The sequence below is a fragment of the Sciurus vulgaris genome (assembly GCF_902686455.1).
Source record: "Sciurus vulgaris genome assembly, chromosome: 2".
Taxonomy (NCBI): domain Eukaryota; kingdom Metazoa; phylum Chordata; class Mammalia; order Rodentia; family Sciuridae; genus Sciurus; species Sciurus vulgaris.
The window spans coordinates 96,977,111-96,995,222 of NC_136462.1; the positions used below are offsets into that span (position 1 = coordinate 96,977,111).

General features: G+C 38.6%; 1 protein-coding gene across 2 annotated transcripts in view; it reads right to left on the reverse strand.

The window, feature by feature from the left end:
- Positions 1-18,112, reverse strand: part of FBN1 (fibrillin 1) — a 252,572-nt gene that overhangs the window by 15,258 nt on the left and 219,202 nt on the right. For both annotated transcript variants that reach the window (XM_079128081.1, XM_079128080.1), the window contains 13 exons: positions 17,878-18,006; positions 16,952-17,071; positions 13,518-13,643; positions 9,412-9,561; positions 8,983-9,048; positions 8,622-8,738; positions 6,598-6,717; positions 4,973-5,095; positions 3,415-3,546; positions 3,171-3,296; positions 2,451-2,657; positions 671-796; positions 17-139 (listed from right to left, as the gene is read on the reverse strand). In XM_079128081.1, coding sequence (XP_078984207.1) covers positions 17-139; positions 671-796; positions 2,451-2,657; positions 3,171-3,296; positions 3,415-3,546; positions 4,973-5,095; positions 6,598-6,717; positions 8,622-8,738; positions 8,983-9,048; positions 9,412-9,561; positions 13,518-13,643; positions 16,952-17,071; positions 17,878-18,006 — 1,665 coding nt within the window. The remainder of the gene's footprint in view (positions 1-16; positions 140-670; positions 797-2,450; positions 2,658-3,170; positions 3,297-3,414; positions 3,547-4,972; positions 5,096-6,597; positions 6,718-8,621; positions 8,739-8,982; positions 9,049-9,411; positions 9,562-13,517; positions 13,644-16,951; positions 17,072-17,877; positions 18,007-18,112) is intronic.

The window sequence follows — 18,112 nt, forward strand, 5'->3', positions numbered from 1 at the left end:
GCAAATTCTACTTTACCTTTGCAGCTTCTTCCATCCTCTTGCAGAATGTAACCTTTCGGGCATGAACACTGGTAACTCCCTTCTGTGTTTTTGCAGATAAAATTGCAGGGTTTGGGAGCCTGGTTGCATTCATTAAGATCTACGATCAAAGAGATACAGCTTGACTGCCCATCTAAATGGATATCTAAATGTTCAACATCCTCGGGATTTAATAAAGAATTTTAGCTTGGGGGAAAGAATAAAGTCTGTGTTGCCTTTGATCACTGTCCTACATTTTCCTATGAAATAACACAGTTTGTTTAGATTTTTAGTTTGGGGGATTTTACTTTTTTTGCCATAACCTAAAATTTCTACTCAGGAAAAAACCACCAGAATTTGTGATAGAGGCTAATTCAATACTGGTCTCCTTTCTGGGCTTTAAAGATTAATACTAATTCTTATGTTGTGAAACTTAAAGCCATCTAGAAATGTTGGATCTACAATTGTTTATAAAACCTTTTGTTTCATTGGAAATATTTGAGTAGCATCTTTATTTTCTGAAAGGACCCTGTATTTGTGAGTTTTCTTCTTGAACTATAAAAAGTCCACAAAGTTTTCTTTCCTCCTTTGTGAACAATGGGTTTGAGTGATTTCAGTTCTTTAAACTCTGGGTTTTGTATAGAGTACTTACCTACACAGGCAGTCCCAGTTATATCTGGAGTGTAGCCAGTTTTACAAATGCAGTGATATGACCCTCTGTCATTGACACATTCCCCGTTTTTGCAAACATCATGAATAACCTTGCATTCATCAATATCTGTAAGTTAATAAATTTAAGTTTAAATAAAAAAGATTATAAAATGAACAGTGTGACTATATAGGGGTCACTTCAGTGTAAATTCTAACAGATTGTGTTGCTATATTATGGTCCTACCAAATTAAACCAAAGGGATGACAGTATAAGTTGCATATGCAACAGTGATTATATTGAAATGCAGACTTTAATACCTTGGTGAGGCCATAGTGACAAACTAATCAAGCTAGAGGAAAACTTTAAAAAAAACTGCTCTAATTTATAAATTTATATTGTTTATATTTTTAAATTTATATTGTTTTTCTTTTCTGAATCTATCAAACAACACCCCACTTAGACACATGGGGCTTTTTGCTCATCTTGTGCCATCAAGCTTGCCCACTGCTGGCATTTCATAATCAAATCACAGCAGTGGGTCCTTTTGATAGGGAGATTCCATTTTGCATGCATATTGCATGTTCAGAATAAAAAGGAAAGTTCTTTTACATCCTCCATGCTGTGTTTGAAGTTAATCCTGAAAAATATCCAATTATGTAACATTGGGGAAATGGGATCAACTTCCCTCCTTCGGTGAGGAAGGAGATGAACCAGGGCTCTGGAGTAAAGGAGAGACTTATTTATGGCTCCACCCATTGACTTGGTCAGTGTGCATTGCTGAGCTTTAGAGCCACTGTTCTCCACCTTTTGACCCATCTATCTCCTTCCTGTGTGGCAGGGTGCCAAGACAAGTAGTTTGCACAGGAGCTATCAGTCCCTGATTGCCAAATAACCATTCTATATCAACGACTGGGTGTGCCTGATCTTTCCAAGTTTACTCTGAAGTGTCATTTAGCACACTCTCCTTGGTCTCAGGAAATGAGTCTTTTCCACCACTTCATTTTAACATCCTCCAAAGAAGCACAAATTGCTTTTGGTCACTCCATCTTATCTGTCTACTTCTGTCTTTTACCCCACCCAGTTCCACTAGTCAGCCTTCAGCCACATCTTTCTAACATAAAGACAAATCCTTTTAAAACTCCTTTCACCTTCAGTTCCCTCCCAAAGAACTCAATAAAACAAAACAAAACAGCAAAAAACAGCAACAACAATAACAACCAAAAAACAACTCTCTCCCCTTCTCAGTCCTTTTATAAACTAAAAACATTGCTAAACATGGAACTCATACAAGTGACAGGCCTGAGACACTGGACAGCCCCCTTACCTCCCTCTGGTTGACAGCTTGTGCTTTTAAAGATGCAATTGTGTTTAACTGCTGGCACAACAGCATTATTTATACTTCTTTGATGTTATATGTTTTAGATAATTTTATGAGTTAAAATACATATTTATTGGTGGACTGGAACTTAACAATCACTTATGTCAAGATTTATCTAAAAATTATCTGAGTAACACACAACTAACTTACAGCAGACTTCTATTTAAACAGTTGAAGATTCTTGCAGAGGCAGGGACCCAAGCACACACAACTTCATCTAGTGAACCAAGGACACTTTGGCAAATGAACTTGAATGTCTAAAACACTATGATGAAGAGTTCTTGTTAATCTCAAATAAGTAACTCATCCTAGGCCCATATTGTAGATTACACATTCTCATCTGTTTTTCATACAGAAACAAATAGACTCCCTGAAAGTACTTTTGGATGATAAATGCAGTACCTGCTCCATTGGTCATGAATCCTCGGCCATGGGGGCAGAGTTTCTTGAAAGCCACGGTGCCCTGGAAAGGGCAGATCTCACAGTGGGGACCCCAGCCTCTCCCTCCATCACAACAGCACTCAGACTTGGTGACGGGGTTCCTGTTGCTTGAGCCGATCTGACACATGTTTTGCAGCACCTCTGTGAAGCAGTACCCTTCTCGGTTGTCTGGAAGGTACATTACATAGCAAAGAGGATTTCAGAGAATTTTATGAGCATAACAGGGTATTAAGAATTTGGTCAGATATAAAAACCAAAAAAGGATGTAACACTTTACCCTGGACAAGAAGGGGCGAGAAGGGAAAGCTGGAAACAGCAGTAAGAGAGAAAGGATGACCTCTGAAGGAAACAAGACAAGAAATTCAGTAAATTGGCAGAAAGGCATCAGCCTAGACAAGCTTATAACTCTATGTGCTCCCAGAAATCTGGGAAATAGTCGTAATAATCATGCTATTGCAAGAGGGGCAGAGAAACATGGAAATGGAGGCTGCCAATGAAGAAATTCCAAGCAAGTGATTCAGTGATACAATTAGTAAAGGAAGAATTTAGCTGCAGGGTGGTGCTTAGCCCAAGGGACAATCACGGTTACTAAGTCATCTCCAAAATATGAACATTTTTAACCCTTACTCAATTTTGACATTTTCTCTTAGTAGTGTCCCAGTGTGGGGTGGAGGTACTCACCCAGGCACTCATCCTGGGTGGGGCTCGGGGTGAACCCATCATTGCACTCGCAGGTATAGCTCCCCAGGGTGTTGAGGCAGCGCCCGTTCTCACAGATCCCCGGCTTGGTCTGACACTCGTTCTCATCTGTTTGGTTTCATCAAAGGCCCAAAACAAAAGGAGTCAGCTGACTGTTTTATAGAAAGGTAGATTCCTCTTCCTCATTTCTGCCTCCCCAGAGCTCCTTGCTCAGAGATCCTCTTACCGACACAGCCTTCTCCATCAGGTCTTCGCTGGTACCCAGGTCCGCAGATGCACATGTATGTGCCAATGAGGTTCTTGCATTCCATTTGCTTTTCAGCACATTCATGTTTTCCCTCTTCACATTCATCCTCATCTGTAAAGAATGTGTAATCACAGATTCATAGGAGAAGTTGCATGAAATACATGCCTTTTAAACTGAGCAGTAGTAAGTAAGCAATCTTCATCTATGTTATTTCAGCATTGGCCTTATTTCCGTCATTATTTCTTGAACAATGACCTCTTAAAAATGGGAAGGAGTCTTCTAGCCACCTTTGAACTTGAAGAAATTCCTCCCTAACCAAGAGATAACCCTTTCAGAAGCATGATTCTAATCATGCCTTTCCTCTATTCCCTTCCTTCATTATATTCCTTTGTTGAAACATTTTAAAGGTTTTATGTTATTATAATATACTATTTTATAACATAATGAAAATTTAACAGCATTATAATCATGACATATAATATGCTATTAAATAAGCACAATGGATTATAATGTAATAAACCCAAATTTCTGTTACACAGTAGTTATAACATGATATGTATAATATGCTCTTATTTTAATAAGGTCATATCATTAATACGATATAGTATTTGGGATAATAAAAGCTTTGGTTGTCATACATGGATGAAAAGACAAGCATCCACAAATGTCTTATTTTCCACTGGGCCTTCTCTCCTTCATTTCCTTTTTTCTGGGGTTGGCTGGGTCTTCTTTGCCTTTTACTTTTCATTCTGTTGCATTTCCTTATTTTCTTATTCTTCCCTTGTATGTGTTCTGAGCTGAGGAATGTGGACTTTATCCTGCATGTGATCAGGAGCTCCCACTTAGGAAATCTCCCCATTATCAAGCATAATTGTATTGAGGCTATCTTGTGAGAACAGGTGTCTACTCATTTAAGACCTCGGAAGGAGCACACCAGAGTTCTTCAAGGACCAGATGCAGGATCACCCAGGTTTGCATAACGCAGACTAGTCCAGAGCTTTGAAACTGCATGTGTTCAGTAAGTATTTTTAATGAATGTGGTTAACTAAGGTAGATCCATGTGCTGCCCCATTCTTGGAACACAATATCTATTGGTGAGGGAGATACCCGCTTTTTATGTTCTCATATACTCCTTCCTTCTTGGATCATTGTGTATATATAACCCCCATGGCACTTATCACACAGTATTATGATTATTTATTTATATCTTGTCTCAGTGGCTTCATATTGAGTTTCATGGATGTGGAAAATGTTTTTTTTCTTTTTATCTTCACATCTGGTGGAGTGACAGGCACATCTCAGGCAGATTCTGCACAGTGAACTGATAAAGGACCTGCAGGGCAGCTTTTGTCTTATCTCAATGGTGCTTCAAGCTACAGCTTAGAAATGGTGACAGGGACATCCCTAAATTATCCCTGGCCTGTATGTTTACAGATTCCGAGCCCTCCACTACCAAGGGAAGCTTTGGAGGGACATCTCCTATCATAGATAGAGTCAGAGCTTTATGCTTAGCTGAGCTTAAATGCGAATGTCTCACCTTTGCACATCCTCTTGTCTTCTCTTAGAACATATCCAGCGGGACATTTGCATTCATAGGACCCATACGTATTTACACATCGGAAGGCGCAGAGCAGAGGATTCTGGGCACATTCATTTATATCTGCAGGAGAAGAAAGTAAGAAAATAACATATCATGGACATTGACAGCAATGAGAAGAAGAAATCTAATCAAAAGCTGAAATTGTCATAAGCATGGATGAACCAAGCAATCACTGATTCCTAGGAAATTATTGAATGAGTTGGCTATTATATTTAGTATAAATAGGGTGATCATACATACTGGTTCCCCAGCACAGTCCAGTTTTGTTTTTGTCCTGGTATAATTATTAACAGTTATTTAGGTGGATGAGAAATTATAAATCACCCTCATACAGGGGACTTTTCTGAATTTCTGGCTTGGAAGACTTAGGCTAACCCTCTGCCACTTCCTACAGTTATATGGATTTGAGATCTTTTTTGCCCCATTAAGCCAAAACCATTGTGGTCAGAACAGAAGCTGATCCCTCCAATATTGCTAACTGTCCCTCCCAATACCAAAAGGTTCCTGTGAGATTACAGTGATTCTTTTGTCCAAGAAAATGGCATTGTGAATCACTGTATTCTTACAGAGAGACCTAGATCACAGAGGGGTCCTGCTTCCAGTCTTAAATAGATAGGAATGACTTCCTCATTAATGGACAAAAGTGACTTCAGTCAATTTCATGGTTTCAAACCATGTGTTTTTGAAAAGCAGGGTTAAGCAGACCATCTCAAAGATCCTGTTGCTGTCCAAGACACTGACTGAGAATATAGTGAGAGTCCTGATCAGGTTTTAGTCAAAACCTTTAAAGACTCACCAACAACTCTGAAAATACTATTGATTCATATCTTGTTGAAGAGCTCCCTTTAACACCAACTTGGCTTGCTACCTCCCCACTCCCCACTTCATTCTTTTCTTAGGCTAGTGAATTCAACTCAGGAAGGTGTCAGATCACCTGGAAGGCTTCCAGATCCCATTCTAACAGTTTCTGACCCAGTAGAGATCAGAGGTGTGACATTTTGCATTTCTAGCAAGTTCCTAGGTGATGCTGAGGTAAATGATCCAGACAACACCCTTGGAGAACACCACTCTTCCAGACCTGCCTGCCCTTTCCTTTGTTCTATATACATCCCACCAGGCTCACTGATGGACAGTTTGAGATGCTTATATGATTATATGGCAACCTCATTCTGTGACTGCCTCCACATAGCTATAGGACATTGTGGTTATCTCATTGTGCAGATATTTCTTCAAATAGAAAAGAAGAGAAAAGGAGAGAAGAAAAAGAAGAGGAAATAAGACAGAAGGTGGTACATAAGACAGAAGTTGTATTCAAATACAAATAGTGGGGACACACTAACAAGAACTCTGTGTGATATACAGTGTAACTTGTGCGATGGGCCACCTACATCTTTCTTTGATACCCCTCAGAGAGAAGGCCACAGAGGAGAAATGATGGGACAGCCCATCAGGTCCAGATGATTTTTATTCTATACATTCTGGTATTTAATATTAAAGAACTGTAATCAGCCTATTGTTCCTATGATACACCTAACCACCTATTCTTTGTTTAACAGGCTTACCTTCACACGTCATCATTGGACCAGGCTCAAATCCTTCCTCACAGGTGCACTCAAAACCTCCAATCACATTCTTGCAGGTTCCATTTCCACAAGGATTGCCCACGGAACATTCATCAGTATCTACAAGTGACCAAGGATATGTCCAAAACATGATGCATTGAGATAAAATAGGCTTGAACCCAAATAATGCCTTTCATTCTATCAGAGCACTGTGATCTCTGATACCATGTTTAATTCTTATTCTACTCTTGCAGGGAAGGAATGTGCATGTCTTATGATCACAGGTTTGTAGCTGAAATTTGACTTACTCAGTGGCATTGACAGTGAGAGTACCTGAACTTCTGGACCTTATACTGCCCTTCTGTATGTCTCCAGCCTTCCACATTATGTGGAAATGTGTCTTCTCCTGGAGGCAGATGTGCTAATGGTTAAAACAAAGCTCCTATAAGCAGTCAGAAGTTTCTGCTTGTTTAAAGATAGAAATACGTCTCCAGCTCAACCCTACATTACATCACTCTACAAGAAGCTTTAAACATGGTGGATTCCTGCCAGATATAAAATAGAAGACTAAACTTACGCAAAATAAGAGACCAGAGGTTAAGCAGAATTAATACATTGGATAAAATCAAGATTCGAGCAGATTTTGTTGATTCCGTTAAAACCAGATGGTTTACATTTGGCAGAAGAAAGGCTAGAAAAAATATGTTTGGGGTATGACCTCTCTAAACAACTGTGGAAAGAGAAGACATCTTACCAAGGAGACATAAAAAATATATATGCCCCCTAACCCATCCACCTGGAGCATTTGCTGTTCTTGATGCTGATGCATCCCCTTGGGGAGAGAATCTTCCCTTGGGAAAGGAAAACTTTTTTAGAAATAAAATTATTATTTTAGCAATCATTAGAGTAGTGGACTATCATAGGGTTACATCTTGTGTTGGAGTCCTGAAGTCAGGGAGCGAAGGCAAGAGGACATGGGAGAGAGATGGAAGGCAAGGAGGCTCACTGCGCACGTGAACCGGAGCACTAACTGAAGACTCTAAAAGGAAAGCCTTGACAAAAGGGCTTTTGTTCTGCCACAAAAATCACATTTCACAGTCAAGAGTATTATTTATGCTTCAAGTTAATAAAAATGACATATCATTGCATTTTAGAGTGCAAGGGTAATTAGAAATAAATTAGTTCATCTGCATAGTATTACATTCTAAGGTCTAGAAAGGCTTAAGAACTCTCCTGAGTTCTCTTAGCCTTAGATGAGGCTGAAATCCTCAAACCTGTTTCCTTGTATGAAAAGAGCGCTTTTTAATTTACACAGACAAACTCTCAGCACTTTTACCACTATTAAGTCAGGTTATATCGAATTGCTTTGGAACAATACTTGGATTTAACTTGTAGTTAGTCTGGATTAAGGGTCAGAGGTCCACCACAGGAGCCATTCCTTGAAATTTTAATAAGAGGGTTAAAACAAGAGGAATTTAAACTGGTATATGGCCTTTCATATTACTAAATGTATAAAATCCAGATAAATTTTGTATTTTATATACTAACAGAATAAGATTATGACCATTAACTTTTTTCTTTTTTTTAATTTCATAAAGACTTTCATTCTGGTGTCATCCTTTCAGTATCTCTCAAGACATGTCCTCTGTCTGTCTTTCTTAAGATGGTGAGGTCTGTGTCAGGAAGGACGGTCTCTGCTTGGTTCACTTCAGCAGCCCCAGAGCCTAGCACCAAGATGGGGACTCAGCTATATGTTCTAACTGAAGAAAATATGAATGGAAGGACTGAACCTAAAGTCCCATCTTAGTAAGTAGTTACAGTTCCCAGTATGAATGCTGCGCAGCTTAATTTCTTTTTTCTTTTCTTTTTTTTTTTTTTTTTTTTTTTTTTTTGTGGTGCTGGGGATTGAACCCAGGGCCTTGTGCTTGCAAGGCAAGCATTCTACCAACTGAGCTATCTCCCCAGCCCTCAGCTTAATTTCTAATCTGCAACATCCCAATGGAAGAAACTGACTTATTACTCACCCACACATTCATTCCCTTCTAGAATATAACCAAAGGGACACTCGCAGCGATAGGAGCCATCTGTGTTGATACATTGCCCGTGTTTACAGACATCGGGTTCTTTGCACTCATCCATATCTTAAAGGAAGGAAAAAAACAGTGAATACAAAGGTATTTTTCTTAACACAAAGATAAGTCATGATTATTTCGGTGTTTAATCAATGAATTTTTGTATCAAATATAATTGGTATCTAAATAAAATTATGAAAATGTAGAGCTTAATTTTTTCAAGACAGATGTGGAAAATAAGAACTGGAGAAATCACAAAGAACAGGCTAGCTGAAAACACAGAAATATTGAGAATCTAGCACAAGCTACTCACCAACTGCTGAATCATCAGGTCCCACAATGATCCCACTTCCATAGGGACAGATCTGGCGGAAAGCCTCTGCAGTGGAGACACACACTCATTAATAGATAGACCAGGAGCAATTAGTCACAGGCTTTTCCCCAAGCATTCTGTGGCAGCAAAATGGCCTCATGCTGCTCATGCTAAGAAGTAACAAGCAAGACAGGCCCCCAAACCGAGGGAAGTTAACAAGACTCCCAAAGATATGGTATCCACTCCTTGGGCATCTCGGATTCATAACACAGTTACAAAGAAGATACCCAGCCCCTGAGAGAAAATGATTTTTAGTGAACATTCTAATTAGACTTTTAAATTGCCTTTTTGTTAAGTCTATAATCTTAATTATTTCATGACCCTGTTGTACATGGGATGGTACAAAGAGAACAGAGACATCAGACATACCATCAGGCTCCGTGGGACACAGCTCACAGGGATCTCCCCAGCCTTCTCCCTTCAAGGCACAGCAGCATTCCTGTTTGGAGTGATTTCTGGATTTGGGGGATGAACACTTTCCTCCTTCGAACTTTGCATAACAGTAGCTCATTCGCAGATCTGCAGCATAAATTCATGATACTTTTCAGTTACTTTCCTACTGAATCTTTGTTGTATAATAGTCAATAGGAAACAACCCACCAAGTCAAATGTGTTCTCTTATTACTATAGCAATACTCCAGAAGTGACTAAGTGACCAAGCTGAGATTGATAAAGTCCCAGGTAACCTAGTAAGATCTCATGAACGAATCCATGCAGTTTTAAATTTGTTATTTCTTGTTTCAGGCAATATTTCAAAATAACCTGATGTGAATAATAAAATACAACACTGTCAGTTTTCAAAACTGACATTCATCAGTGACTTCTGGGATTGGAATGTTCATAGATGAAATCATTCAGAAGATCCTCTCATTGATAGCTATGCTTCCACGGGTTTCCATATAACATTTAGCAAGCACATAGGATAAGAAAGCCTTCTAGTCCTAAGATGTAGGTGACAGTACACTTTAGTTGTTGGTTCTGAACCTCCTAAGCCGTGGAACCAAAATAAAAAACTCAGTTCACAGGTGTAGAGAAAATAAAGAAATGGCAATTTGGGGAACTGTTAACACAAGGGTCAGTCACTGAAATAACTACTCAGGGAACTGTTGGGTACAAGACGCAAGCGGGGCTTTCAGCAGATTCTACACACACATGCACACATGGCCACATCAGTTAAATTTTCAGCAGATATTTGTTTAGCTCAACAGAGAGGGAAAGAAGGAAAAAGGAGGACAGAGCTATCGGTGGGAGAGAGCAGAACAATCTTGCTTTCAAAGAACATACATATTTCTTTAACATTGGTTATTGTTTGGTGACTCCACGGAAGATGGGATCTCTTTCCTATAAAATTCTCCAACATTGCTTGACATAATTGGAAACTGATTTTTCCATTTCTTGTAGAAAAAATTGGGTGACTCTACGAAGTGAGCTCATCCCGTGGTCTGGAATGTGTTTTCCTTCAAGCTCGACTTCCAAGACCTTGCACAACTCCTCTCATGACACAGGGGCTGTAATCTGCAGACTTTAAGGAAATGCTTTCAGATCCATTTTCTTTAATGCTGACCATCTCTGCCTTCTTCATTCTCTCCCATGATTGTTTTCCAATCTAAGGAAGCCTACTGTCAGAACCACCTGTGCAATTACGTTAAAGCAAGTTCACCAGCTTCAATTTCAAAATGTAAAAATAATAGTTGCTAAGGATCATGGAAGAAAAGTCTTCATGAGTTAATATCTATCTATCTATCTATCTATCTATCTATCTATCATCTATCTATCATCTATCTATCTATCATCTATCTACTATCTTTCAAGCTTTGTTAGTCAAATTCAGTCAGCCTCCCCAATGAACTTGCTCAACTCTTCCTGGCTATTCCAGAAAAATCATCTTTGCAGTTTCCACTCCACTTCCCACATGCCAAGGTCAATTCCTATCAGGCACCTTTCAGTGAACTACCCTTTGAAGGTCAAAAGCAATAAAATTCAGTCCTCGTCCTTCAGCATATCTGCCACTCCTGTTCACTTTGCTGAGAAACTTGAAGATTTTACAAACTTTTATTTCTTGGAGGATACTTTTTTGGTTTCCTTTATTCTTCAAGTTTTTAGTTACATGTAATGCTTTATATTCATCCATGTTGCTTTATTATTTATGCCTAGAACTGTCTCAACAAATATATTAAAACTTAACTCTCCCCTTTATCTTCCACTTTGCTGTATTTCTTTTAAACCTAGATCCATTCATGTTCTGCTACTGGGGTGTTAACATTCCCTCCCTCTTTTCCTTCAGTTGCTGACCTTGTTCCACACCCCTGCCCTATCTTCCCCACACTATTCCACTGCACCCCCCTCCCCCAGTCCCAAATCTTGGGTTTAGACAGAGACTGAAATGCACGAAGTTTCAAGTCAGTGTAAGTGACAAATTCCTTTCATTGAACTTTTCAAGAGGGAGTGGTTCGTGTATACCTGTGGTCTTCAGGGACAATCTGTCCACCTGAGTACTATGGTATTTGCTGCTTCAAAAACATAATCCATGAGTCTGTGGAATTTTCTCATTTCATGGGCAATGGAAGTCTGACTCCTAATTTGTCATCTTACAAGAAAAACCCAGGACTTAATTTCCGGGCTCCAATAAAATCTGCACTCTGTGGGAGAGTTACTTTTGCTGGTGGTGGTTCTCTAGACTTGGTTTATTAATCTAAGGTGCTTGCACTGAGGAGGAGAGCCATGCTGGCACAGGTACTTAAGGGCTCTCTAGGCTGCCTGTTTACCAGTCCATCTGCAAAGAGCCCTCACTGACCTCTGAAATTTCTTCAGAACTACGAAGTCACTTTCCCTGCTTGCATTCCTCAACTCTGGCTCTGCCTCCTGGAGCTGAGCATGTGGCAGGGCTGCTCACAGCTGGGCTGATTCTCCTGCAATGTCAGCTTGCTCTGTGACAGGCCAGTGCAAATTGAATTAATAGCCTCAGCGTTTCCTCTGGGCTGCCACATCGGCAGATTCACACCTGGTTTCTCACTGCTTTCTTTCCAACCTCAGGCTGAGCCAAAGGCACACACAAACAAGGGAGCAGGAGTTAAGACTTTATCTGGGCTGGTCTGTGCTATTCACACAGAATATCTGCTTGAAGCAAGCTCCACCCCACTCACCACCCTGAAATCCATGTGAACCTCTAGTAGGGACCTATAAGATCAAACCAACCAAAGGGCTCTCAACTCTGGCCTCCATTCTTCTAAAGTAATCAGTTGAAAAGTAAACAATCAGACAGAATAATAGTAACAAGGGTCTACAGATGACTCAGAAACTAACAAAATTTTGCTACATATTCAATAAGATCTATTGGGCAGGTATTACTATTGTTAGAAATGAGGAAACTGAGCTCCCAAAACATTAAATGATCTGCTGTAGACTAAAGCATGATAGGCTGGGCCCCAAAACTCAATATTTGGAATCATAAATGATATCCAGCAACTCTCATGTGGTAATATGGAAGTCAAACCAAAAACACATACAAATATAAAACAACAACAAAAAACCCTAACTCAACACCAAAAACCACTGGTAGGAAACAACAGCAATAAAACAAAAACAAAAAAAGTTTGTATTTGTGGGTTCCTTCTATACCCTGGAATCATGAGATTTATCTGTATAAGTGAAGAGCCACCTAACTGTTGCATTGTTTAGAAAGAGCTAAGCCTTTTTCTGGGATTTAATTATATACTGTGTCATGTTTAAGTTCAGGCTCTTTTCAGGCTCTTTTTGATTTGTTTTTTAATTTGAAAGTCAACCTGGAAAACCTTAAAAATCTTTACTGAAATAGTGGACAGTATTCTTGAAAATGGACTGTGTCTCACCAAGAATCTGGACCCTTCAAATAAACTTTCTGCTTTCTTAGAGAATTTGGATACAGGGGATGGGCACCTGATCCTGGGGGCACATGAATAAATCTGCATGTTTCTCTGTCTGAAGGTCTAGCTTTGCATCTACATTTAAGCAGGGCATGTGTAGCTGAGTGTCCCCCTGGCTTTAGCACGTCAGTGGCTCCTGGTGAACCCCCGCTAATGGGCTTATCATCGTATGTGTTCTTAGGGGGAAAAGGGGTTTAAGTGCCGAGACAGTGGTTTAAGCAACCATAACTTGATGGATGAGTTTTTAATCTTAAAAACCTTGAAAATGAACCTTCTGGGACTGGGGTTATAGCTCAGTGGTAGAGCAATTGCCTGGCACATGTGAGGCACTGGGTTCAATCCTCAGCACCACATATAAATAAATAAATAAAATAACAAAATTGTGTCCATTTATAACTAAAAATTTTTTTAAAAAGTGAACCTTCTGATATGTGGTTATCATTTGACCTTGGGGTGAATGAAAACTCTCCATCTTCCCATTCACAAAGAATCAGAGCTTTGCCATGTTGAAAAGGAAGACCACAAGAAATAAACAAAGGGTAGCAAATGTCCGAAGCCTTCAAAGCCATTTACCTTGGCATCGTCTTCCAGTGGAGGACAAGGAGAACCCTTCTGGACACAGACATTTGAAGCTGCCTTCAGTGTTACTGCATGTGCCCAAGGCACAGATTTCTGGCTCTTCAACACATTCATCAATATCTAAAAGAATTACACATGTCAAAGTCAAAACACAATGGAGACACTATCAGGTACCAAATGCAAAACTTGGAAGAACAAAGTGCAACTGAGATTCAGAACTTCCAATAATGAAAGCATTTTCCTGTGTCATAACACTATCAGCTGAACTTCTAAGTTATGATGATGTTTTCAACCCACTCTGGAAAGCAGTATGGAGGTTCCTTAGAAAACTTGAAATGGAACTATCATTTGACCCAGCTATCCCACCGAAAAGACTTAAAATTTGCATACTACAGTGATGCAACCACATCAATGTTTATAGCAGTTCAATTCACAATAACTAAGCTTTGGAACCAACCTAGATGCCCTTCAATAGATGAATGGATAAAGAAACTGTGATATATATACACAATGGAATATTACTCAGCCTTAAAGGAGAATAAAATTATGGCATTGCAGGTAAATGGATGGAGTTGGAGAATATCATGCTAAATGAAATAAACCAATCCCCCAAAAAACCAAAGGCCAATTTTTTCTCTGATATGTGGATTCTGATCCATAATGGGGGGGGGGGCGTGAATGGAGGAACTTTGGATTGGGCAGAAGGGAGTGAGGGGACAGAAGGGGGAAGGGGGTGAGAAAGATGATGGAACAAGATTGACCTCATTAACCTAAGTTCTTGTATGATTGCATGAATGGCATGACTCTACATCATATACAAACAGAAATGAATAGTTGTGCTCTATTCATGTACAATGAATTGAAATGCATTCTGCTGTCATGTATAACTAATTAGAACAAATATAAATTTTAAAAAAATTAGTTTTGACAGTTCTTGATGTACAAATGGTATTTGCAAATGCCTTCTAAGAGATACTATGACAAATCTCTCACTGGAATGCTTAATTAGAAAAATTGGAACAATACTGCCCTGGGCTGGCAAAGAGGCAAGAAACTCCACTTTACCACTGTACAGTACACAGAAATTCTTCTCTTCCTCTTCTATTCTTCCTTTTGCTTAGGGTTGAATCTAGGACCTCACACATGCTAGGCAAGTACTCTACCACTGAGCTATATCCTAAGCCCTAGTAAGCATAAATTCTGAGGCTGATGTCAATGTGAGATGTAGGTCTTTAAACCAAAGTTATTTCCCTTCACTCTACAGCACTTTTCCCAACATACCAGGGTACAGCCCTAAAAGTATTTTACAAAGACACTAATATTCATGAACATAAGCACGATTCCATATAAAACAAACTAAAGATTTCACAGAGGCTCTATTCTGATTTGCAGGTTAATTTTTCTGAAGACACAAAAATGTCTTTCTTGTACAGGCTGTAGTTTTTCTTTCATCATATAGATAACAAGAACCTGATACACTTTGATTGTGGCACATTTTCTTTAGTATATTAATACACCTTAGCTCCTGTGAAGGGCAGTCTATGTTGGATTCTGAATGGCCTATGTTACCACATGTCCTACTTTGCTGCCAAGACTCTCAGCTTATACTTGTTGACTTCATTTCATTATTGATAGTGAGTGCCCTTTTTCACTTCCAAAATTGTCTCAATTTGATCTATAAATTGCATGATCACTCTACTTTTTGAAAAAGCGTGACCAGTCTATGTGGACAAATTCACTCATCTCCCCCGTAACTTTTAGCAGGAATTTGCAGTGAAGAAACTAGTTAAATCTTAATCCTGAGTAATTCTATTTTTGGGAAAAATTTTTCTATCAAATATTAATATCTTGCTCAGGGCAGTGATGAATGCCTGTTATCCTAGCAGCTTGGAGGCTGAGGTTGAGTATTGCAAGTTCAAGGCCAGCCTCAGCAAGTTTGCAAGGCCCTCAGTCACTCGGTGAGACCTTATCTCAAAATAAAGGATAAAAAGGGCTTGGGATGTGGCTCAGTAGTTGAGTGCCCCTGGGTCAATCTCCAGAGACCAAAATAAATAAATAAATAAAAAAAATAAAAACATCTCTTATATCTCTTATTTTAATGTGTTTGTGCCAACAGTTCTGCTCACAGCAAAATGCATTTGCATTACATGACTTTATTTGCAAAACATCCAGCTCAGGAAAAGTTAAGAAATTAACTTAGTATCTTGACTTCATATTGTAAATACCACAAATAGATATTCTAGAAATAAGCAATGCCAAATAATTATCTTCCTGTACAGTACAAAGTTAGTTTTTCCATCACTACATATTATCAGATTGTTTTTAAAATTGTATCATATTCCTTGTGGTTTATTAATGAATTCAACTGTTCTCAATTGAATTATTCCAATCTCCTCCACCCTTCACTCCCACATCCAATCTTTTCTGTAAAAATGCTCAAATATTTATTTTTGGTTGCTGTTTTTGTCATTGGCTATGATTCTTTTTCTTATAGTAGAAACTAGCCTGTAATTGTCAACTGCTTAATAATGAGAACAAATATTGTAGAATGGGCAGATCTATGGACCATTTAAGAGGTCATTTTTCTTTCTATATATCTTCATTCTATTCAGTTAGGGGCATTATTCATTAACTAAGGAGTAAATAAAACCGGTCTTTAATAAAAGTAAAATAGTACTGAATAAATTTAATTTAGACTTAATTTGGATAAAATATCTCCATTTAAAATACCACCACTTGACAGTGATGTTAATTGGATATGTAATAAAATTTCTCACTGACAATATTAAGAGTAGAGAAAATGTGTACTCATTGTGGATGAGATGCAGACCTGTTTAAAGGCAGGTGAGCTAGGTTACTTCTTGAAAATCCATTTAAATCTATTTATTTATGAAGTTCTGACAATTATTACTATTCACTTAATGAAATGACATGTGTTGAGATTAAAGGAATGCAATACTACAAAATTTACCAAGAATTTATTTGTAGTAACACATTTCCACTGCTCTATAGGTTAAACAACATAGAGGAATTATATAACCACTCTCATTTGAACATGAACGTGGTCACTTCAAGATTTTAACTGGTTTCAGGAGCTATTTTTACTTCTAACCTATTGCCACTTAAAAACATCTAATTCAGGTACACTGGCAGTGGAACCTAGCATTTTCATAAGCTGTAGAAAAGTATAGTGGAAAAGAATAAGGGTCACATGACCAGCCATGTGCACAGAGAAGAATAAATGTATCAGAGATGAGTACAAGAATAAGCTACTCTTGTCTCTCCAGAAGGATGAAACTGTATCTACCCTCTGACCTTGGATTTTTAAAAAAATAAAGTATTTAAAAATGAAAACCCCATTATAGAAACTTTGTGGTAATTCTGTCACCAAAATGCCCCTCATTTCCAAACATGGACTACCCTCCTACCTTCACACTTGTCATTCTGCAAACTGTACCCAGGGGGGCAAATACATCTGTAGGACCCATCCAAGTTTTGACAGGTTCCTGGTGCACATTTTCCAGGTTCTAGAAGACATTCATTGATATCTGCAAAGAAAGGGGGGAAAAGAAGGAAAGGTTTCTTACTGGCATGATTTCAACCAAGCAATTCAAATTCAAAGAAACTGGAATCAAATAAAACACAAACATAAAACTAATTTAAGTCCACAATTCTACCAAAGAGAAAAATAAATAATTCAATAAAAATAAACCATATCAGTTTTCCAAAGTATGCAATATAACAACCATATTTTATTCTACCTACCACAAATTAAATATATCTTGGAAAATGTAGCATGTGAAAAGTCAGTGAGTGTGAAGATTTTAAGGCCACACAAAAGATTATATGAGCCGGGTGCAGCAGAGCACACCTGTAATCCTAGTGACTTGGGAGGCTCAGGCAGAAGGATCACAAGCTCAAAGGCAGCCTCACTAATTTAACTAGGCCCTAAGCAACTTATTAGCAAGACCCTGTCTTGAAATGAAAAATAAAAAGGCTACGGAGGTGGTTGGGTGGTTAAGTGCCACTGGGTTCTATCCCTGATACCAAACAAAACAAAACAAACAAAACAAAAAAATGTATGAATACACTACAAAAGTATTTGGAATAAAAAAATAAGAGAGAATTGCAACTGTTTAATTGTTTCTTTTTTAAGTATGATGACTTAATGTTTAAGAATAAGAAGAAAAACAATTATATAGGTATTTTAAAAAGTATTTGCAGGCCTGATTAATATGATTCTACTCTGATTTTTCCTCCAGGCTTCTAGAAGGAAAGGTTAGAATGGAGACCACCTGATTCTGTGAATGGTCTCAGCGCCTGTTTCCCAGGGTCTTCCTGAGCTTGTACTCACCCACACAGGTCCTCCCGTCTGGAGCCACCTCATAGCCTTCATTGCACTGACACTGGAAGGATCCTACTGTATTGATGCACTGACCATTTCTGCAGAGGTTCCCATTTCCGGTTGCACATTCATCAACATCTGCCAAAAGTAAACAAAACACCAACAAAAACCTTTGATATATTCCAAATAAAAGTCAACATCCCAGCAATATCTATTTTGAAATTCCATGGTCTTTGTGGACTCA